At 36.8% G+C, this 24,900-nt stretch overlaps 1 protein-coding gene across 2 annotated transcripts in view; it reads right to left on the minus strand.

Annotated features, from left to right (window-relative positions):
- LOC306995338 (shisa family member 6) overlaps nucleotides 1-24,900 on the minus strand; it is a 106,322-nt gene that overhangs the window by 68,522 nt on the left and 12,900 nt on the right. For both annotated transcript variants that reach the window (XM_079606882.1, XM_079606881.1), the window contains exons 3-5: nucleotides 22,141-22,289; nucleotides 10,039-10,131; nucleotides 5,957-6,022 (exon numbers count right to left, since the gene is read on the minus strand). In XM_079606882.1, coding sequence (XP_079463008.1) covers nucleotides 5,957-6,022; nucleotides 10,039-10,131; nucleotides 22,141-22,289 — 308 coding nt within the window. The remainder of the gene's footprint in view (nucleotides 1-5,956; nucleotides 6,023-10,038; nucleotides 10,132-22,140; nucleotides 22,290-24,900) is intronic.

Here is a 24,900-nt window from a genome sequence, read left to right on the forward strand (position 1 = left end):
GGCGTATCTGTCTGCTGTTCATCATGACTGGCAGCTGTTTCTGTCTGACGTCTAAGTGGATCTGACCGATCCTTGGCACCGGTCTCCAAAACGCCAGACTCTGTTTGGACGTCAAAACGGGTGTGAGACTTCAGCTGCTGATGGCATCAGAGCTGAAACACTGCCAGAGATATTACCTTTCTGCTCACGGGGCGGCTGGGAATCTGCTGCGATTACACACGGGGTCCTTGCGGACGGGCATAAAGCTTCTACCAGAGAAATTAAAACACAACACAGCAGCGGTAACACAGTCTATTACCTCTGATAGGACCAATGGGATTTCTTTGACCTGCACATGAACACATGCATGCCAGGGTTACTGTAGTTAACTACAGCCAAAACCAGTCACTTGAAATAAAATACATTTGATCTGAAACAAATAAAAATTAATTATAATAATACTAACTTTTGAAATGTCTTTAGGTCTCCTACAATAGGTTTACATGCATCCAAGGTCAAAAAACACTTTTGATTTTCTCATAATATACATTGCAGCATCAGCTCTTTTCTGAAACAGTTCGATAAAGAATCCAATCTCTCTAAACCCCTACTTTCTGAGAACCTACTTTGCTCTGATTGGTCATATGGTTCAGTCTGTTGTGATTGGTCTACTTTGCTCTGATTGGTCAGATGGTTCAGTCTGTTGTGATTGGTCTACGTTCCTCTGATTGGTCAGATGGCTTAGTCTGTTGTGATCGGTCTACTTTGCTCTGATTGGTCAGATGGTTCAGTCTGTTGTGATTGCTCTACTCTGCTCTGATTGGTCAGATGGCCCAGTCTGTTGTGATTGGTCTACTCTACTCTACTCTACTCTACTCTACTCTACTCTACTCTACTCTACTCTACTCTACTCTACTCTACTCTACTCTACTCTGATTGGTCAGATGGTTCAGTCTGTTGTGATTGGTCTACTCTGCTCTGATTGGTCAGATGGCTCAGTCTGTTGTGATTGGTCTACTCTACTCTGATTGGTCAGATGGTTCAGTCTGTTGTGATTGGTCTACTATGCTCTGATTGGTCAGATCGTTCAGTCTGTTGTGATTTGTCTACTCTGCTCTGATTGGTCAAATGGTTCAGTCTGTTGTGATTGGTCTACTCTACTCTACTCTGATTGGTCAGATGGTTCAGTCTGTTGTGATTGCTCTACTCTACTCTGATTGGTCAGATGGCCCAGTCTGTTGTGATTGGTCTACTCTACTCTACTCTGATTGGTCAGATGGTTCAGTCTGTTGTGATTGCTCTACTCTGCTCTGATTGGTCAGATGGCCCAGTCTGTTGTGATTGGTCTACTCTACTCTACTCTGATTGGTCAGATGGTTCAGTCTGTTGTGATTGGTCTACTCTGCTCTGATTGGTCAGATGGCCCAGTCTGTTGTGATTGGTCTACTCTGCTCTGATTGGTCAAATGGCCCAGTCTGTTGTGATTGGTCTACTCTGCTCTGATTGGTCAGATGGCTCAGTCTGTTGTGATTGGTCTACTCTACTCTGATTGGTCAGATGGTTCAGTCTGTTGTGATTGGTCTACTCTGCTCTGATTGGTCAGATGGCCCAGTCTGTTGTGATTGGTCTACTCTGCTCTGATTGGTCAGATGGTTCAGTCTGTTGTGATTGGTCTACTCTGCTCTGATTGGTCAGATGGCTCAGTCTGTTGTGATTGGTCTTAGGCCTGTCACGATAACAAATTTTGCTGGACGATAAATTGTCCAAGAAATTATCACGATAAACGATAATTTTGTCGATCTGAGACCATTTTCATCTATGTGCAGGTGCATGTGCATGTTTACTGTGTTACCGGCAGTGATGTGCCAGTTCATACTTAAAAAGAACTAGCTCAAAGTTCAGTTCACACACAGATGATAATGAACTAGTTCATGTTCATAGTTCTTTTTTTTTTTTTAATGAACTAAGTTCACATATCTAAAAATGAACTAGTTTACGTTCATTTGTTAAATTCTTTTAACAAAGATGTAGGCTATTATTAATAATAATGTAATTTCAACACAATATCTCGTTATTTCGAAATAATATGTGTGCGTGCATCTGTAAATCCGGTGACACGTGTATTGATTTTTATTAATAAACAAGTGTTTTCTCTAAAAGTGTCGACTCGGCTGCAAAGATGAAGTTGACGATCGCCATCTCCGTGTGAACGCGCTTATAGAGAGAAATGAACATAAATAAGCCTAATAATGGATTACATAATCAGAGAGTAGCCTTTTTCTTTTTTCGTTTTGAATTATTTCGTTTAAAGACATTTCAAGCTTTGTGTATTTGGTGTATTTGTCATGTCTGTGTGAGGCATACACTGAGTTTCGTTAAGTTAGGATGTGCTCTAGTTCACGTGCAATAGCGCGCGGGCGCCTCCGTTACATTTGTTTCGTCGGCCTATTCATTAAATACAGGCAATTGGTTGATGAAAAATTGATTAAAATTAAGATACAATTTATACAAAACGAAATTCACTTTAAAGAAAGGCTTTCTATAACAACTTCAACTTCAACGGTCAAAATCATGTCTGACCCGCTCCATGTGTCTCATATTGCGCATCCTATCTTACTCGGTCGTGCTGTTCACTTTTCATAAATCAACATAAATGGAAAAATAAAATAACATTAGGCTATAATATTTTAACAAATATGAAACGCGCTTTTTTTTTAATGGCTACAACAGTATAGTAGGCCTACACAGCCTACTCTCTATTTGTACAAATTTCTGCACATTAATTTAATTCTGAATTTTAAACACACAAGTTGAAAGGCATTTGTTCAAAAACCAAGTTCACGGATAATTGTGCGTGCATTTATTAGCCTAATCATTATGATAGGCTACTAAAATCCTAACAAATAGGCTATGCTATGTACAAAAAAATCAGATGAGTTCTCTCGAAAAATCTCTCGTTCACGTTCATTGTATGAAAAGTGATTCGTTCAGTTCAGCGTTCGGCGAAAATATGAACGTCGTTCATTGAATGCGTTCATGCACAACACTGGGTTTTAGTCGATACTGTTTTACAACAAATGCGACATACCGGCTCGCTCAGGTTAAGTGGTTCACCACGGTCATTCGGTTTAAATCCGAAGTGCTCCCACACTGCAGCTGTCGCGTTTGGCTTTGAACCCGTCTCGTCTTTTCGCTTTTCTCGGCAGTCGCCTCAAGCACTCCCGCTTCCCACACAAAGTCCATGTGACTGATAAGCGCCGCCTCACCAAACAAAAGACAATGCAACTGACAAGAGGGTTCACTTCTCCTACGCTAAGGAAACGAGAGTTGTCATTCAGTCGCGGATAAAAAACAAGTATGCAAATTAAATTATCGCGGCTAGAAAAATTATCGAGGTCATTTTTTTTATCGTGCGATTAATCGATTTATCGACTATCGCGACAGGCCTAATTGGTCTACTCTACTCTGATTGGTCAGATGGTTCAGTCTGTTGTGATTGGTCTACTCTGCTCTGATTGGTCAGATGGCCCAGTCTGTTGTGATTGGTCTACTCTACTCTACTCTGATTGGTCAGATGGTTCAGTCTGTTGTGATTGGTCTACTCTGCTCTGATTGGTCAGATCGCTCAGTCTGTTGTGATTGGTCTACTCTACTCTGATTGGTCAGATGGTTCAGTCTGTTGTGATTGGTCTACTATGCTCTGATTGGTCAGATCGTTCAGTCTGTTGTGATTTGTCTACTCTGCTCTGATTGGTCAAATGGTTCAGTCTGTTGTGATTGGTCTACTCTACTCTACTCTGATTGGTCAAATGGTTCAGTCTGTTGTGATTGGTCTAGACTACTCTACTCTGATTGGTCAGATGGTTCAGTCTGTTGTGATTGCTCTACTCTACTCTGATTGGTCAGATGGTTCAGTCTGTTGTGATTGGTCTACTCTGCTCTGATTGGTCAGATGGCCCAGTCTGTTGTGATTGGTCTACTCTACTCTACTCTGATTGGTCAGATGGTTCAGTCTGTTGTGATTGCTCTACTCTGCTCTGATTGGTCAGATACAACTACAATGTTTGAGGGTCAAAGTGGCCAATGCTGCAGGTTTGAGCAGGACGAGAGACTGGAATTACTGACGACTCGTTTTGGCAGTTCAGATTCTATTCTTTCTTTTAGGAGACAATAACTTTATGCATTTTGATCTTTGAAACTTCAAAACTTCACAAACAGCCATATTACACACGGCATGAAAGGAAATATCCAAAAAAGCATAGCAGGGGAACTTAAAAAAACTCCGATATAATAATAATAATGGCAAAAACTAAACTAAACAAAATTGAAAACAGAAAATATAAAAATAAAAACAAACCCAAAACATTGATAAAATAAATAAATAATGATATTTAAATAACACTGGTGCATGAATGCATGTATGCATAAACTACATGAGAACATTGTGTAAAATCAAAATTGCAGTCAGTGTTTCCCCAACAACAGTTTGCAGCACAAACGATACTTCTGGGTTTCCAACCACTAACTCTGAATATGAGCAATAGTAACAGCAATGCTTGCTAGTGCAAACAGCACTAATAATGTTTGTTGAAAGTTCACAGTATAATTAAAGCTGTAATTAGTGCAGGTCAGCTGAATAATCCCAGGGTTTAGACAAAGAGGGATTTAAGCTGGTGTAGAGCCAACAGTTTTTGTAGAATTATATGGCACAGTGGTTAAAAGGATCACCATGGTAACAGCGAGGAGAAATCCGCAACAACAGTCATTAATAACCTAGAGATACTGTACTGGGAAAACGGCTAGAAATGAACCAACACTAAACTTGCTCCTGCTGGTACGGGAGGTGAAATGAATCAAAAAGTTAATTTACGTGAAGCTCAAGGGAGCACATTAAAGCAGAACCGCTGCACATAAATGCTGTTTACCCAACAAACACCTATTAAACTATGAAACTATAAATCACTACATATATGTCAAAACTCCCTCACATACGTGCACAAAAACGCACAACCCAACATTCAGTTGAGCAAGATTTAAATCTTTCCTCAAACCGACATTCGACAGAACATCTCAGTCCGTCTTCAAGACTGACCACTGCAAAAAAAATCTTAAATATAGCAAAAATGTCTTAAAATCGAGCAAAAAAAAAAAAAGACTAAAACTAGCATAAATATTTAGCCACTAAAATATTAATGGTCCAAAAATTAGGGGGAACACGCTTAAAATTAGAATACCCTTCAAAAGAGTGTGGTCAGAAAGATTAAAAAAAAATTATTTTCATAAATTATGCATTAAATTGATCAAAAGTGACAGTATTTATAATGTTACAAAAGATTTATATTTTAAATAAATGCTGCTCTTTTGAACTTGAATCCCGGAATAAATATATCACAGTTTCCACATCATTTCCAGTAATGATGCTGAAAAACTCAGCTTTGATCACAGGAATAAATGACATTTTGAAATAAAATAAAAAAGATAATGGCTATTTTAAAATGTAATACTTTTTCCACAATTTTACTGTTTTTACTGTATTTTTGATCAAATTAATTCAGCAATGGTGAGCAGAAGAGACATCTCTCAAAAACATTAAACAATCTTACAGCAAACTTTTAAACAGTAGTGAATATAATATAATATAATATAATAACTTTTGACATCTAAATCTTGAATTTGCATTGTTTTTCTTAAAAAAAAAAAAAAGAATACATTATTACGCTTGAATTTGTAAAAATACACAAAAATGTCTTAATATTCAATGTTTCTAATGCAATTAACTTGCATAATGTTGCATGACATTAGGACATTTTTGCTATAAGTTTTCCTCTTCTCAAGATGTGTGTTTAGCGCACAGTAGTTTCATAAGCACGGCTTCCAACAGAACATCCCAACCCCAGTCAGGACTCAGGACACAGAGGTCATCCGTGAGGAACGCGTGTGTAGTGTTTTAAGTGCATGAATGAAGCACGATACATACTGTAGGACAGAGGAACGTCCAGCTCCTGCCACGACAGCTGCCCGAGATCGTCTACAGAGTGCTGCGCTGCAGAAACACAAACACACACACATCAACATCATGCACACACACTGAGGACTTCACGCTCTGTAAACATGAAATGCTCCCAAATATCAATATAAACACTTTCAAGCATCAGAGATTTTGCTTAATTGACATCGACCTATTTAGTTGACATCGACCTATTGTAAACACTAAAACTAAAAACATCAACATTGTTGTTGTTACTTGAAATAAAGCTTTAATATTAATAAAAAAATACTTAATATTAATACAAAAAAAACATTGAAACTAAACCTTAAACAAAAATTTGAAATGTTCATTTGGCAACTAACTGAAATAATCTTAAGTTTTGTAAAACTAAGGGTCCTTTTACACTGTTTTTTAACTAAAACGCTTTTATGCGCTTTTTATGCGCTTTTTACACGTATGTGTGCGTACTCAAATATGGCTTCTGGAAAGAAAATAAAGGATAAAATATGAATTACTAAACATGTCTTGTCTGCCGAATCTCTGGGATCTCCGTTTTCCAAATTTTCAACAATGTCGCCGTCCACAATACTATGTGCTAACGTTACCGCCATCAAGCCGCAATGATTTGCCGAGAATGAATGCCGCCGAATCTGTCGAGTCGTCTTGTAGTGGTGCATCAAGTTCAACGTATATTCCCATCCAATTAGATTGAATTCGGTATTGATGACGCGAAAAATAATAACGGGAACTCCACTGAAATTATGTGAAACTAAAGTAACGAGCCAATTTTGTAAAATGTAAGGAGTAGAAAGTACCGATGTTCGTGTTAAAAATGTAAGGAGTAAAAGTAAAAAGTAGGCACAAAAATAAATAGTAAAGTAAAAATATCTGAAAAAATCTACTTGAGTACAGTAACGAAGTATTTGTACTTCGTTACTTTCCATCTCTGCGCGCATGCATGTTACGTGTTCAGTCTATGGCCATGTTGTGTTTCTTGCCATCTACTGGCCTGACATGAATATTACAGCGTTTTTAATCATTTCGCAGATCCGTGTGAAGGAGGATCATTATTTTACATCGTTGTTCTGTAAGTGCACCCTCAAACTAAAACTGAAATAAACACTAATTCATTTTAATTAATTTCATTTTCACTTGTTTTGTGTATATTTGTCAAACTACATTAAAGTTAACATGGACTAACCATGAAAAATATTTCTAAAGTATTTATTAATCACTGTTAATGTTAATTTTGCCCTTTGCTACTACAGTACATTATTAAAATCAAAAGTTGTATCTGATAATATCATTTAATGGACATGAACTAACATGAACAAACAAATAATGACTGTATTTTTATTAACTAACATTAACAACGATTGATAACAACTGTGACAAATGTTTTGCTAATTGTTAGTTATGCTACAACTAATGCTAGCTAATGGAACCCTATTATAAAGTGTTAGCAAAAATTAATATTAGATTAAAAAAAACTAAATCCTATATCCTAAATTGAAGCAAAAATTAGAAATATTTATTGGCAACTAACTTAAATTAGTTTAAGCTTGAGTACAAAAATTACTAAAACTAAAATAAAAAAATAAAAATATTAGTGACAAATACATGAAAATGTAAAAAAAAAAAAAGAAGCTAATTCTAAATATTAATAAATACTATAATAGTGTATAAATAATACTAAAATAATACTTTCATCAACAAGATGTAGTGATACATTTATTCATATACCCATTTACTTTTGTCTAAATAGATATTTGGTGACCAGTTAACATAAATGATCAAAATATCCATCAAAAAAGTCAAGTTGTTTCAGGTACCTATACAATAAGTGGCTAAAAAATAAAGCTAAACAAAAATGTTAAAATAAAAACTAATAAAGTAACACAAATACTGAAACTTCAACTATAAATAAAATGCAAACCAAAAGTATTAAAATAAAAGCAAATTCAAAATATTATGAATGACTCTAAAGCATACAAATAAAATAACACTGCTAAAAGATTCTTCAAAAAAATTTAATGAATATATTCAATGCAATATTTGAATGAGTGCACAATTAACGTTTCCGTGCGTTAGGAAAGTAAAGTCAGACGCTGAGTCTATCAGGCCGAGCTGAAGCGAGTCGTGAGTTTGAGGAGCAGCTTCACTCCTTCGCCTCCGGAGAGAATCTACACACAAATTCAATCAGGTGGAATTAAACAGGGTGAAGATTAAGGCCAATTTGCATGAACCGCAGGGGCTTCTGAGAGAAGTTGAATAAGCAAAAAAAAAAAAAAAAAACTTAAGAAACTTATTAAACTTCACCTTGAGGAAGCGTAGGGGTATTAACTTGATCCTCTTTTACAGTCACGTCTGAATCACACGGCCAAAAAATCTGCCTAGTGACGCACAATTAGCTCAATCAATAGATGATTCAACCAACTGACATTCTTCATTCGCCAAGGAAACCAAAGCGGTGATTTCGTGTCAAAATAATAACAGCAATCATTCCGTGTGACGAGTGATGTCATAGGTGAGAACGCTGATGTCACGGATGTTTCTCTGACGGCTATTAATGTAAATGTTACTGTGTGTGTGTAAGCCGATCGATTATGTTGTTGTAGTGGTAACAATGGTGTGATTATGTGGGCCGCGGTGATTCACTCAGGAGAGACAATGAGGAGCGCAGACGCTTGGCAGATGTTTTCTGTCCCACATTAGCTTTAGGAAACGGCATTATTGCACTGTCAACAGCTCAATCTCCCCATAGGACACGCACTCCACACATGAAAATCAACTAGAGGTTTGGGGGCTTTTCTTCGGTCGTGTACTTTTTTTTTTTTTTGGAGTTGAGTAATTGAAAAGGAAGATCCGTATTATTAATATAAATAACATGTATTTAAGCAAAAACAATTGTTTTTAAATGACTTTGAGAGTGTCGTTAGTGTAAACAGAATCTAAAACTTTTGAAAAAATTTATTTGATACCTCCAATAAAGCTAATAGTCTAAATATTAGTTTGAATTAATATCTTTAAAAAAAAAACTTAAAACCAAAACGTTAAAAATTATTTTTGAAATGACCCTTGGCAACCTCTAGGGCTGATAAACGATTAATCGAATCCAAAATAAAAGTTTGTGTTTACATAATAAATGTGTGTGTACTGTGTATAAATATTTTGTATATATAAATACACACACGTGCATGTATATATTTGAGAAATATTCGCATTTATATACTGCATACATATTTTTATATAATTTATATTATATAGAAAAATAAATATTTTATATATACAATTTTTTCTCAAATATATACATGCACGTGTGTGTATTTATATATACAAAATAATTATACACAGTACACACACATATATTATGTAAACACAAACTTTTATTTTGGATGCGATTAATCGCGATTAATCGTTTCACAGCCCTAGAAACATTCACTGAAAAACAAAGTTTTATTTCAGCTTATCATTTTAAGTTTAATAGTGATGTACTAAAATAACTAAAACTTTTATTTAAATTCATAAAAACCATATACATTAGACTTAAAAAAGGGGGAAAATAGTTAAAATGTAAAAAATACACCACAAAATTACTAAAAATGGAAAATTAGAATTGAAAATATACAAAATAAAAAATATGATGGTATCTCAACGATACTAAAATACCACTTGTTGAAGTAGGCCTACTAAAATTGCTAAAAAAAAATAAAAAAAAATCAAGCTAAATAGGAATGCTGTAAAAAATAGAAGTAACAAACGCACATACAATTTTTTTTAAGCAGACTAAACCTGAAACTATATATTATAATATACATAAATAAAAGCTAATTCTATATATATTAAATATTAATACATCTTCCAGTAGTGTATAACTAATACTAAAATAACACTGTTATCAGGAGGATGCAGTGCAGATACAGATGCATTTAAAAAGTATTTGGACACTTAAAAAAGTGTCGTAATTTCACTGCATTTGATCCAAAATGCAAACCTGAGCTCAAATGATGCTCGAGCTTAACGTATTCTGTTAACAAGGTGTCACTCATCAAACCGAGATCTGTGTTTACCTTTCAGGTGACTCCTGCCGAGCGTCACGAAGCCAGACGAGATGAAGTTGTGCATGTCTTGACCGCTGCGGAAGTTTTCTTTCCCATAATGCCCTGCAAAACAGACACAAATAAAGCACAGCAGTTAGAAACAATCACGGCATGTCCCTGAAAAAGCTTGTGTTTTATTAAAACCATGAATCATCAATGCTGACGTCTGTTCGACTGAAGAATACCTTTATTCAGGGTTTAGACAACAACATGGTGAAAAGGGTAAAAATCAACAAACTTAAACACTATTTACTAATAGATATCACCATGAATTCTCAAGTTGGTCAATCACAGGACGTTAAGATTGTTTTGTATCATGTTTTCTGAAATTGCTGCTGGAGTGGAGAAAAAAAAAAACTTTAAAGATATGTATTGTGTTTAAAAATCTACAGATGCAAATCGATAAGACGCAATAAATTAAACGCTTCAATGTGTATTTTGGATTTTTTTTCTTTCTACTAATCTGAAAGAAGACATGTTATACAAGCAAAATAGATACAAATATCTCAATTGACCAGTGCATGAAAAAAAATGGTTCAATAAAAATAAAAAATAAAAAATTCTCAAGGGAAAAAACACCTCAATTTTATTCAGAGACGCAAACTGAGCAAACATATGAAATATAGTGCAGATGCTGATATTACATGACCATAAATAAGATGAAATTCTGATGCTTTTAATGTAAATCAAAGAGATCTTTAGCAAATACTTACATAAAGTGTATATAAATATCAGTCGTCACTCTGTATCTGCCAATAATATATCTTAGTAAGATGATATTTAAAGTTTTATGATCAAAGCTCTGTAGTTTTAAAGGGGTGGTTGAGTATGATTTCACTTTTCTAACTTTAGTTAGTGTGTAATGTTGCTGTTCGAGCATAAACAACATCTGTAAAGTTACAACCCTCAAAGATCAAAGCAAAGGAAGATATTTGCATTTAAAGAAATCCTACAACAAATGGCTGGTAAGGACTACTACACAACATTCTTCCTGGGTTAGTGACATCACCAACCCTAAAATTTACATAAACCCCGCCTCCAGGAACACGATTTATAGATTATCAAGACAGAATATGCTAATCAATAAATAAGATAACAACACGTAGAAGCAACAGGACATGGTTAGTTGATGAATTTATATTGCTGATGTGTTGTCACTTCTTCTTGAGTCTCTCCATCATCGTCTGACTCCGGTTTGAACATAAAAGGCTAAATGTTTTTGAAATTTTCAGTGTGCTCTTGAACACACAAGCTGTTGAAGCTCCGCCCCCTGTGCCGGGAGCAGCAGCTCATTTGCATTTAAAGGGATACACACAAAAACGGTGCGTTTTTGCTCACCCTCAAAAAGTGACGATTTTAACATGCTACATAAATATATATCTGTGGGGTATTTTTGGCTAAAACTTCACACACACACTCTGGGGACATCAGAAACTTATTTTACATCTTGTGAAAAGGGCATTATACCACCTCTTTAACGCATGCAATGCAATACAATACAATACAATGATGATTTAAAAAAACATTTATAATAATAATAATATAAAAAGATGGATAATTGTATGGAAATTGTAGAATAATCAAGCTAACTTCAGTCCAGTGTGCACATTCATCATGAAGGCCTTGATGTGTGGCAGATAGTGGTCTCAGCCGGTGACCGGTGAACGGTGTCCTGAGACAGAGGTCAAGACAAGGTGCTGCATTAAGTATTAATGGGGTGTGTGTGTGTGTAGCGGTGCAGAGGTTCTGCACAGGGACTCGACACTAATACACACACGCACACACACTCTCTCAGCTCGTATTCAGCCCCGCGGGGTTAGAGGACACTGGCTGTGATGGGAATCTTCACCGTCTTCCAGTGTCAGGTGAATCCTCCATCTAATTGCACAGTTATTGACGTCTCTGACCAGGACACTGACCCGAGGTCACGAGATGGGAGAGTTGAGAGCTTTATCTGTGTCATTGCTCAGCTCTACAGACAGCGAAGGCAAGGCAAGTCCTCTAATATAGATCATTTTTCAATCTTTTTTTACAGCTGAAGTGTTTAGAACTATAAAGCCCACTGTATCATATTTGATACGCACATTTCTCTGGCCTCTAAATGATCAACATGATCAAAACCTGTTGCACACAATCTACTACATGCCTTCCGTCTGATTGATTAACAAGTAAAATACCTTTTAGCATAATTGTAAAAATGTCCACCTTCAGCTCGTGGTTCACGTGTGTTTTTGCTGTAAGAATAACTGTTATATTGATAATAATATTTCAAGATGAACACTGGACTGAAGTTTATTTAAATATCCAATCAATCTTTTTTTTTTTTTGAAAAATCATGTTCAGAAATGAGTATCAAATATGATGGTAAGGCTTTTGAGGAAGGTTTATTTGTTCATCTCGCAATCATATCATTGTATTACATTATATGTTTTGAAACAGAGTTTTGATCATAAACTAAACATTTAAATATTATCGTACTAAGACATAATACAGCCAGATATATAGTAACGACGGATATTTCTATGCATTTTATGTACAGTAAGTATTGTCTATTATCTGTTATAAATGCTATCAAGCTATCAGAATATGAAGCTATCAGAATTTCATCATGCTTTTTGTTCAAATAAATATCGCAAAAATATGCAAATTGATGCAGATAGAATATTATATAGAGATATGTATCCTCCTCAGGTATGAGCTACATATTCTCACTATATCATACTAAATGAGCTATAAAAGAATAATACACAAAAAAACAAAAAAAAAACATGTATGCAAATATTTTGTCTAAAGGTTCAATAAACCGTACTAAAAATGTTAATAAAATAAAAATCTGACTATTACATATGTCAGGGATGACAGGGTTAATATTTATCAGACTTCTCAATGCTAGTGAAAAGTACTTTTCATAACTGGAAAGTCACTCATTATGTTTTTTTTTTCTCAGTTCAAAGGAAAACCTGAAGAGAGATGCACACGTTATTGCTCCATAAATCAATTGTGCACAGCAAAAACTCCAGTGTTAAATTAACACTCCTGGGAGTGTATATGAGTCCACACTCAAGAGTGTAAAGTGTTAAAATATGAGTGTTAAATGAACACTCGAGAGTGTTAAAGTTAATGAGATAATTAAGTTCATAATTGAGTGATGATTGAGCATTAGTGATGAACACCTGATGATAACAAGCAGAATCACTGAAGGAGAAAATCTCAAATTGTAAGCCACCATTATGGAGATCAGTGTTTGCTTTAGTTGGGCTCTTGACCCTTTTATTTTTTACTTAAAATTTTCCTTGTCTGCTGTTACTGATTAATAACAGTCAGATGGACAAAGAGAAAAAGTGATCTGATGGTGTCGATTATGTTTTGACATAATCATATTGTGATCTGAAATAAACAAAACATATTTAGATAGTTTGGTGTAACTTATTAATACAGCAGCTCTCTGATTCTAAAGCATGTGATTTTCAGTATTTTTAACATAATCCAAAATATTTAACAAACATTGTTCTGATCAAGAGACTTTTAAATCACTTTATTTAGAAACACAGACATCAATAATCAGCCTGTGAATCTCAACAATGGTGACAATAATAAAGCATGTTGCAGTGGCTGCCACCAATCAACTCATTAATGCTCCCATCATGCATTGCGGAATTAACAAATTATGATCTGAATTGTCTTTTAAGTAATTTCCTTTTCCTAATTGAATATTTTGCTCATCACCATTGTTGAGATGCATAGTCTGAATCTTCATGTCTGTGTGTGCCTAAAATAAAGTTTAAAAAAAAAATTAATAATTAACAATAATTAAAACAAATAATTCCGTATTTATTTATCAAAAATTCTGGGTATATTTATGTAGAATCACCGTTATGCTGTAATAAACAACTTAAATCTAAATCAGATAAAAGGGTTTAGTGATCAAGTTCAAATTATGATTTTCATAACATAACCAACAAATCACTTTTTTTCTTTATTCATCTGTCTGTTATAAATTAATAACAGCAGGCAAACGAAATTTAAAGTAAATAATATAAGGGTCAAGAGCCCAACTAAAGCAAACACTGATCTCCATAATGGTGGCTTACAATTTGTGATTTTCTCCTTCAGTGATTCTGCTTGTTATCATCATGTGTTCATCACTAATACTCAATCATAACTCAATTAATAACTTAATTATCTCATTAACTTTAACACTCTTGAGTGTTCATTTAACACTCATATTTCAACACTTTACACTCTTGAGTGTGGACTCATATACACTCCCAGGAGTGTTAATTTAACACTGGAGTGTTTTCTGTGAACACTGGAGTTTTTGCTGTGTGTGCTGTGTAATTGTGTTGAGATATTTCTCTGTGAAGTTTATAGCGCTGAAGTTCAGGGTTCTGAGGTGGAACAGAGATTACGGTCAATACTAACAGCAATCGAGAGAGAGAGAAAACTTTCAGGCGGTCTCTCATTTTGAGCCCTATATTCCCTTTTTGTGTTATTTCTGGCACACAAAAACCATGCAAAGCTTTGTAAAAAAAGATAGCCATATGCTTTACGAAACATCAGCTCATTAGTTTCAGTATTTCAATAATGGCCATTTTTTTTCTCTCCAGAAAAAATATCCCTACCAGAAGTTTTTTTTATTATATATATATATATATAGGTTTACAATCAGACAAGCATATTGAAAACTCTGTAAAATTTCACTCCTAGGTCTCATTTGCTAATATTAGTTAAAGTCCGCGTGAGGGGAGTGGTTAGGCGTTTTCAACCCAAGCCGTCAAACTGACGTCATCAGAAAAGGAACGCCATTCCAGACCGTTGTTCACCACAAGACTAGTAATATGCGCTAAGAAAGTAAATAGGGTCAATTTTGATTTCATGTCGACTTAAATGCATTGACTATTATGAAGTAGCAATGAGCAAATTATTATCGCAGCATTTATTAACCAATGTTACTTAATAAAAATGTGTACATGTTAGTTCAGAGTGCATTAACTAATGGTAACAGATACAACTTTTGATTTTAAAGTGCCCGTATTATGCTTTTTCGAATATACTTACCAATCAAAAAAGACTGGTTCGTCTGACCAATCAGAGAAGAGTAGACCAACCACAACAGACTGAGCCATCTGACCAATCAGAGCTGAGTAGACCAATCACAACAGACAGAGCCATCTGACCAATCAGAGCAGAGTAGACCAATCACAACAGACTGGGCCATCTGACCAATCAGAGCAGAGTAGACCAATCACAACAGACTGAGCCATCTGACCAATCAGAGTAGAGTAGACCAATCACAACAGACTGAACCATCTGACCAATCAGAGTAGAGTAGACCAATCACAACAGACAGAGCCATCTGACCAATCAGAGCAGAGTAGACCAATCAAAACAGATTGGGCCATCTGATCAATCAGAGAAGAGTAGACCAATCACAACAGACTGAGCCATCTGACCAATCAGAGTAGAGTAGACCAATCACAACAGACTGAGCCATCTGACCAATAAGAGCAGAGTAGACCAATCACAACAGACTGAGCCATCTGACCAATCAGAGCAGAGTAGACCAATCACAACTGACTTGGTCATCTGACCAATCAGAGCAGAGTAGACCAATCACAACAGACTGAGCCATCTGACCAATCAGAGCAGAGTAGACCAATCACAACTGACTTGGTCATCTGACCAATCAGAGCAGAGTAGACCAATCACAACAGACTGAACCATCTGACCAATCAGAGTAGAGTAGACCAATCACAACAGACTGAGCCATCTGACCAATCAGAGCAGAGTAGACCAATCACAACTGACTTGGTCATCTGACCAATCAGAGCAGAGTAGACCAATCACAACAGACTGAACCATCTGACCAATCAGAGTAGAGTAGACCAATCACAACAGACTGAACCATCTGACCAATCAGAGTAGAGTAGACCAATCACAACAGACTGAACCATCTGACCAATCAGATCAGAGTAGACCAATCACAACAGACTGAACCATCTGAAAGGAGGGATTTAGAGAGACTGTTTCAAACAAACAGTTTTCAGACTCTTTAAGAAATTCGGTGATGTGCAATATGGGCTATATTATGAGAAAATTAATGTGACGTTTGATGCATGTAAACCTATTGTAGGAGACCTCCAGAACAAAAATGTGAACCTTTAAAATAGCATAATAGGGGCACTTAAAAATGTATTGGTAAATTAAATTATCTTTAAGATTAATTGATACTGTAGAAGCATTGTTCACGTTAACTAATGTAGTTGACTAATGTTAGCAAATGAAACCTTATTGTAAAGTTTTGTAAATCCCAGATCTTTTGACTTTGGTTCAAGCAGATTTTTCAATCAGATATAAGGAATCACAGGCCAATGCCTCAAGTAACAATTAAAATACCCAGTGTCCTTTTCTACATGAAATCAAAGACACGGGTGTCGAGAACACACAGAGATCAGATTGCATTAAGGAAACCATAATGAGAATGGCAGATGCGACCATTTGCCATCTTCATTACTCCGTCTCTCTCTCTTCATGTTTTCCTCACAGAGGCCGATCTGTCCATCACTGGGATTTTGGTACATTGCTGCATGATGAAAGTTAATATTTAATGATTGTCTTTTATTAAAACAAGACCTCATTGAACCACTTTTTCTCATCAGACCGAGTAAAACTGAGGCAACATGCATGCTAAAGCGTTTCATCTGATAGATCTTGCTTCATCTTGGCTTCTGATGTGCATCAAATCCTCATATCCTGGTTACAATAGCCTGAAGCAAGGACAAATGTTGCTATTTAATTTTCTGATCTGGTTTCCAATTATAATACCAGCACTAACAAGAATCATAATTTAGTATTTCATGACTATCACCACCCCTGTGGTTGTTAAAATTACATAGGCGTTTTTTTTGCTACTGTACCTTTAAGACTTCTAATGACCTCTATTGTGATTGGCTAACCTCTGCATACTGATTTCTAAATGTTGAGTTGTGACAGCAACAAAACATCAAATTCAAAAAGTGAAACACACTAGGGGAGAGTGGGGTGATTTGTGCCAGGGGGGAAGTAGTTCCACCCCTTGTTTCTGGAAAACCATAGAAAAAAATGGTCATGTGACCACATAATTTTGAAAAGCAATCAATTTTACTCATCCTCCAAAGAAGAGAGACACATGGCATGAGAGGTAAGCACATTTTAGCTAAAAAAAACTTTTGTTTTTTTACTTTCAAAGTAAAATTTCTATGATTAAGGTTTTTGGATTGTAGTGTCTGAACAAGTATAGACACGTTTGAAAACATTTCACACATGGTTTAGTGCTTTAGCAGGCTATGGTTGCTAGGGCGTGGCTTGATAGCTTCACAATGGTCCTGAGAGACTGATTGGTCGTCTGAGTAAAATAAGCCCGCCCTCTTGTCTCTGTGACACTGTGATCCAGAGTTGTGTTCAATACAAAATCCCTATGCAATTTACCATATAGGAAAAACGCATGCTATGGTATTCTAACAGTTTAATAGGGTGACAATATCTAAATAAACCTTAAATTAGTCATTTTGTATTGAATATGTCTTGCTTTTATATAGCATTACAGTTCATAACATTAAAATGTTCTGTTTTACTTCAGAAATCACTGGCACAATTTACCCCCAACGTATTCCCCCAAAGGCACAACTTACCCCGCACCAGGGTGCCACGAGACCACTTTTTTCCCCAAAAGCTATATTTCTGAAACAATTTATTTCAGATCCAAAGTTATTGTTCTCAGGGATGCATCACATCCTGAAATATATGTACATCCTTAAGTTGAAGGCATTACTGTCATGGCCTCACTATAAAGTCACTTTGAGTAGAAACTGGCACAACTCACCCCACTTTCCATTTTCCATGATAAGAGCCATGAACAAGTCCAAATATCAACCAGTGAAAATGGAGTGCGACTATAATAATCCTGTCAGCTAATTTAACATTGGTTGGAACAACTGCAACCATAAATGAAATTTCATTCAGTGATTCCTGGAATCAAGTCAGCCCCAAAACACCGTTTTAAATAAGCGTGTAATGCGTTCACAACAGGCATAATTATACGCTATAAATCACTGAATAAAAGGTCTCAGACTGTGTCATGCGACGCTCAAAAAAGAGAAAAGACATCTAATATCGCACGTCTTGCCACCATTTAAAAGCTATTTAAACTCAGAAAATGTACAAACTCGGCATTGCTAATACTATTTTCTCCTAGTTGAACAATATATACGCATGCAATATAATTGCAATTGCTTTTGGTTTGTTTGAAAATGTGTAAATACGGTTTTAATATTGGAACGAATGTCGGTGTAATTCATTCATGAATCCATTAAAGTGTCTAATTAAATTGAATGCATCAATTACATTATGCATTATAATGGCAAAGCGCTAACGGACAGAGCAGAGTGACGGGAGGAATGGAGGTCGCGGAGGTCGGGCGAACGGAGAGATGGACGGCCAGAGAAATGAAAGAAAATCTCAGCGTGGGGAATCAATAAGGGAGGCAAAAGAGATTGGATTTCTTTCAGCCAATTAATCAGGTGAACAAACATTCAAATTTCTTTGGGTTTGAAGGCTTTTTATGAACTTTGTGCCCAATTTGAAGGCATTTAATCAATCACATCGGACATTTTATAGATCCCAAGAGCACTTTGTCGCCAGATCTCAGGGGACGGGAGAAGATCAAGCGCAGCAGTGTTCCTCTCATGCAGTCGCGCGCTTGTGTGTTGTACAGATTGTATGCGCCAGAGAAACAAGCGAGTAGCCATCTTGAGAATCTGGTCTTTGAACTTCTGTTTTTAACGGTAGCTCTGTGTATTTCTATGGCATCGCTGTCGAAGAGTAATCAGCTGGTGAAGTGGATTTACTGATACGACAGTTATCATGAGCATTGTAAATGTGTGAAGCGAGTGTCATAACAAATGTCAGTTGACTGGGAAGATTTAGAAACGAGTGGTTCAATCATAAATCCATAAGATCTTACCTTCAAAAATGTAGTGTGTATATATATCGATCGGGCCAGTGATGCATCTTCACGGAAGTCGATCATTTTGCGCAGTTTAAAGCTTTCCAATTTAAATAATCAAGCGCACAAACACACAAAAGTACCCGGGTCTCTCAGTTTTGAGCTTGTGCGCTGTGATAGGTTTTGTGTGCGCAGCAACACACATCCAAAGTGCGCCGCGTCTCACAGCTTGCGAACACTCTTTCAACGTCTTCTTGAGCTTGAACGAACATATTCACACAAAATAATGTCAAAATGTCGTCTTGTCGAGTATCATCGTAAACATAGTCGGTTATGTCTTAAGTGAACGTAAACGTGAGATTAGATGCATGTGTAAGTTGGATCCGTGCAGCTCTTAAAGTGACAGCAGCCTAATATTCCTGTTGTTCTTATACGTTAGAGCAACACTAAAGAACTTCTTCCTCTTTGGTCGCCCTACAGGTTGGAAGTGGAATTGTCCATTACCGCTGTCGTAAATAATTTAGCCCACCGCAGCCATACTGTCGCACGCACGCTCGCCGTTTATCCAGCACCGGCTTCGGAATGAACAATGTCCACAGACAAGGTAGAGTATGTAGCATGATTTCATGAAAGTATAATGTATTGCGACATCAGAAACGAAGAAAAACAAAATAATGACTTGTAACACTTGACGTAAAGCAAGTCAAATTTGTAGTTTTCATATGTTTCATTCGTACTACAGAAACGCAACCCAATCTGGCAAACTTGCATAGTGCGGTTATAGCAGATAAAGGGCCGCAAAGCGGAGGCAGAAGTGCCTTTCACCCTGTTACGACTTGATGAACCACTGACACTGAAACCACCCCCTACCCTTAACCACGCCCCACCCCTTAACCGCCCCTTAACCACACCTCCCCAAACCACACCCCACCCCTTAACCACACCTCCCCAAACCACACCCCAACCCTTAATCACGCCTCCCCAAAAACCACGCCCCAACCCTTAATCACGCCTCCCCAAACCACCCCCTACCCTTAACCACGCCCCACCCCTTAACCGCCCCTTAACCACACCTCCCCAAACCACGCCCCTAGCCTTAACCACGCCTCCTCAAACCACGCCCCTACCCTTAACCACACCTCCCCAAAAACCACGCCCCAACCCTTAACCACACCTCCCCAAACCACGCCCCCGCCCCTTAACCACACCTCCCAAACTACGCCTCCCCAAACCACACCCCCTTCCACTTTTCTGAATACTAAAGTACGGTCACCCTAACACACACACACACACAATGTTTTAATACATGTTTTCATGGGAATACATAGAGTATACAGATATTGTGCTTGCGTTTTACCAATTCAGTATCCATCATATTCTACATATTCTAACATAGCATAAAACATGACTGGGACATGAAAATATGCCTCAACGTAGGAATGACCCACATTCAGTCTGGTGCAGCACAGCATATCAAATTCATCAAAGGGTTTGATTATCAGTCATGTATTGCTGCCTTTTTACTGTACTTAATATGAAATGATGGGACAAACTTTAAAAATGTCATTGTATAGGTTTGTATCCTCCTGAATGAAGCAGTGAGTGAGTAAACTGTAAACTAGCATCTCCCTCAGACAAACAGTAACATTCAGAGCTAATCCCAACCGCTGACCTCATTCAAACACAGCTGCATTTAGTTTATTCAGTAGCGCTTTGAATATTGATGTACAACAAGCCGAAGCACTGATTAGCTCAAACACAAACGAGACAGTACATCTGCATTAATGCTAACACTGATCCGGAGTCAGTAAAAGAGCATCAGGAGCGTGTTTCGATGGCTGCTTGACTGCTGCGCTCTGTGTGAATGGGGAATTCATTCAGATTTGATTTCTGATATTAGCTTGTACGGCGTGGCGGCAAACGGCGTGATGCTGAGCTTTTAAATATGAATCAGAAAACACGCTCAAGAAGTGCTGTGGGAGAGGGATGTCACAGCAGATGTTCCCTCAAACATATCGCCGCAAATAAACTCCTGAGCATATGTACAACACCCACACACAGATGCACAGACATATAGAACATTTATGCATTTATGTATTTTAGGGGACAGTTTTATCCAAAGCGACTAACATTGCATTGAAGTAGTTATATGTTTTATCAGATCATGCATTCCCTGCGAATCGAACCCATGACCCTGGTGTTGCAAGTGCCAAAGACTCCCAAACTTTCTTTGTTAGCCCTTTGACATAAAATGTTTTACACTTTAAATTCACATTTCAATAATTTAACAACACATTTGCATGTTCATGGTTCTCAGATGTCGGTTAATGGTCCACTGACAGCCAGAAAAACAAATCAAATATTTAATATGTTTTACTAAATGTTTTATTTGAGTTTTTATTTTATTTCAAATTATTTATTTACAATATAGGGCTGCACAACTTGGAGAGAAAAAATGGGATTATTTGGTCTAAAATGTGACAACATAACCTTATCTCATAAGAAAACGTCTCATACTGCCGCTGAAACAACCAAGTATATTTATATTTTATAATATTTATAAAAATGTTATAACACATACTTTTATTTTACACAACAAGATAGTAATAATTAAATCTGTTCAAAGCGATCATGTCTCTTCAGAAGCGTTCAGTCTTTCCGCTTGCTAGTTCCGCCATTAAAAATAGCGAATCCGCCATAGCGCGAGCGCAACTGGTTTTAAATGGAAATTGGAGATGACACTCTGATTGGTCTATTGCACGTTAAGCCCAAAACACACCCATTACTCGTTAAGAGAATAGGGACCACCCTTTTAGACCATGCGCCGGGAGCGCCGACCATTTGTCCCGTCGTTAAACTAGCAAAAGTGGATTCGGACACGACCTAATGAGTTAAGATCCTTAAAATAGGGCCCTTAAGCTTTAAAATTTACCACATTACCGTTGCGACTTATTTCAAACTTTTGGAAAGTTCCAAAAAAGTCAATACATGTAAAACGCCCCTTTAATGTTGACCTTCAAAATAGCACGGTAATACCATAGTACAGTTTTGTTAGTGAGTAAAAAGAAGGCAGAACTGCCAGCACCTACCATGGTTGATTTTGTTGTGCACGGGTGTGTAGTGGTTCTTGGACGTCCGTACAGGCGTGTTCTCTTTGGGCGAGGTGTCTATTGCAATGGCGTTTTCGTGCTCGTATACCGGAACGGACCCCTGCTGTCTCAATATGTCCGCCAGCGCTCTGTGAAAAACACACAAGTCCAAGATAATTTCACTACTCTCCAGAAAGAAAAAAAAAACTGTCCAAATGTGGTTCGGCTTTGAAATAAAAGCTTGTTTAGCATTTCATTCAGTTTAAAGATCCAAACACACCGGCCCCCCAAGAGGTTTAGTCAATTGGCCCCATTTATGCTATTGTTTCTGTTGTTTTCCCATTCGCGATGGTTCTTGCCTCTTGGAACTCGCACACACATATACACACACACACACAACTTTAATTGCGCTTTGTGTTATAATGAACAGTGGAGGTTTAGTCTCACAGGTTTTCTAGACCTCAGGCCTGTGAGCTCCACAGCAACAAACACAAGCCATTAATCAATGTTTCTCCACAATATAGCGTTGGAGCAACACACCCCATCCCTACACTAGCCTAATGGGATTCAAATTCTATTAATGTTTTTGCTCTTTGGCCCTAAGGACACGGTTTCTGACTCGAGACCCAACCGCCTCATGGATTTTCGACACAGTTGCAATCCGAGATTCTGGTCGCTGAAGTTAATGGTGTTTCTTCACTAATGCAGTTTTCGGAGCGTGTGCGGTAATATGGGCCTTAACTTTTTCACTCCAGAAGGACTTTGTAAGTTTGGGATAGTGTTGCCTAGTGGGTAAACATCAAAGTTGGTGATTAAAAGGTTGCAGGTTCCTTATTAAATTTTGCACATATTCGGTAGCACTTTATTTTTCAGTTCTGTTTCCCATGTACATATGTACTTATTGTAATTGTAATAACTGGGCAATAGTAATACAAACCCTAAACCTAACCTTAACCCATGTAGTTACCTTACTTTCTTAGGTAAGAACACGTAAGTGCACGTACATGTACTGTAAAATAAAGTGCAACCCATATTCAATCTTGATGTGTGAAGATGCACCAGGTTTGACGTAGATTCTGGTTTTAACCGGTTGCAATGTGCAAAGCGTGAATAAGCACATGTGTGAATGACAAAAATTATATACAGCAATTTTTTACGGTAAATTACTGTAAAAATGGTATGGTAAGTTAATTTACTGTGTACAGTGAAAAACTTATATATCAACTTGGACATTCCATGTAATTTTACAGATTAACAGTTTTGGGAGTGAAAAATAAAGAAATTTTATAATTTACACTGAAAAACTGTGAAGTGACATCATTATCAGTTATGTACATTATGTTTTTTTTAATATATATATTATGCTATTAAATGAATGTTAATAAAAAAAATGACCAAATACTAACTTAATAAATACATAGTTAGGAAATATATTATTTTAAAGGTATATTATAGGTAGATATTAAAGTCATAGTAACATTATGGTAGTTAATGAAATAAATATACGGTAAAATTTACAAGTATTTAAATAAATATATAAATAAAAACTGATTTTTGAAATATTGTTATTAACAATACTTCCGTTAATGAAATATACATTTTAGTGTAAATTTAAGTCAATAATTAACACAATTTGGTAATTAATATTCCCATAATTAAATATATATATTTTTTTTACTGTAAATTTAAGTTCAATATGTAAAACTCCAGGTTCCTAGTGTATTTTTTTCATTTATTTTTACTGTGTACATCAGAGGGTAAATTACTTAAATCACATCCTCACAAACATATGGCTTCAGAAGACTTGGAATATTGTGCAAAAGTCACTCCCACTATTCGTATGTTTATTAGAACCGCAGACAAACTGGCTGCCCCCCAAAAAAATCAATAAATGCTTATTCAGAACCAGTAAAAAAGGTTGGACACGGTCGGACCATCAGTTCTCATGGCCAGCTATCTCAAACACGGCAATAGATCCAGCAGACCCGGAGGCCATCTTTCCTCACATGAGGAGCCTGAAATGGCGTCTTAACTGTGTCAATGTCAGCGTATTCGCTCTGCCTCACGGTCCACATCTCTGAGCGCGCGAGAGACAGATAGAAAGAAGGAGAGAGAGAGAGAGAGAGAGAGAGAGAGAGAGAGAGAGAGAGAGAGAGAGAGAGAGAGAGAGAGAGAGAGAGAGAGAGAGAGAGAGAGAGAGAGAGTGATAGACTTGTGTGACTTTGGAAGGATGTATAATTAGTCTTTCCCTTCCAGGAGGAGAAGGCCTTTTTTAACAGAAGTTGTTCTCACGTGGGGGCGACCTGGTTTCAGTGGCCCAGTTGGCTGTAAGTCTCTGAGCTCAACTCTACCGTTCCACCTTTTTCAGCTCAAACACTGCAGGATTGGTGACACTTTCAGGCCCGTACGGCCTGGCTACGTTAATGTACTTCAGTGGGCTCTTATACTGTAGTTTTTGCATGTCACTTATTTGTTTAGGTTATTGCTGTACAATCTTAGGGGAAAAAAAGGTTTATGGGGGTTCTATATGAACTCTAACGTTCTCGACTCAGTTTATGCCAAAAAGGTTCCACTGTATATAAGAATAAATGTCTTAAATGGTTGCATTTCATGCTTAAAGTGTTATTTTATTTTTTTCGAGTGATAAATTCATTAACCACTTATATTGGCCCACAGTCATTACATATTTAAAACAGTAATATCCTATACTAAACCTAAACTAATCTTGACAAACTATATATCATTTGAAAGCTTACAATA

The sequence above is a fragment of the Phoxinus phoxinus genome (assembly GCF_949152265.1).
Source record: "Phoxinus phoxinus genome assembly, chromosome: 1".
NCBI lineage: Eukaryota > Metazoa > Chordata > Actinopteri > Cypriniformes > Leuciscidae > Phoxinus > Phoxinus phoxinus.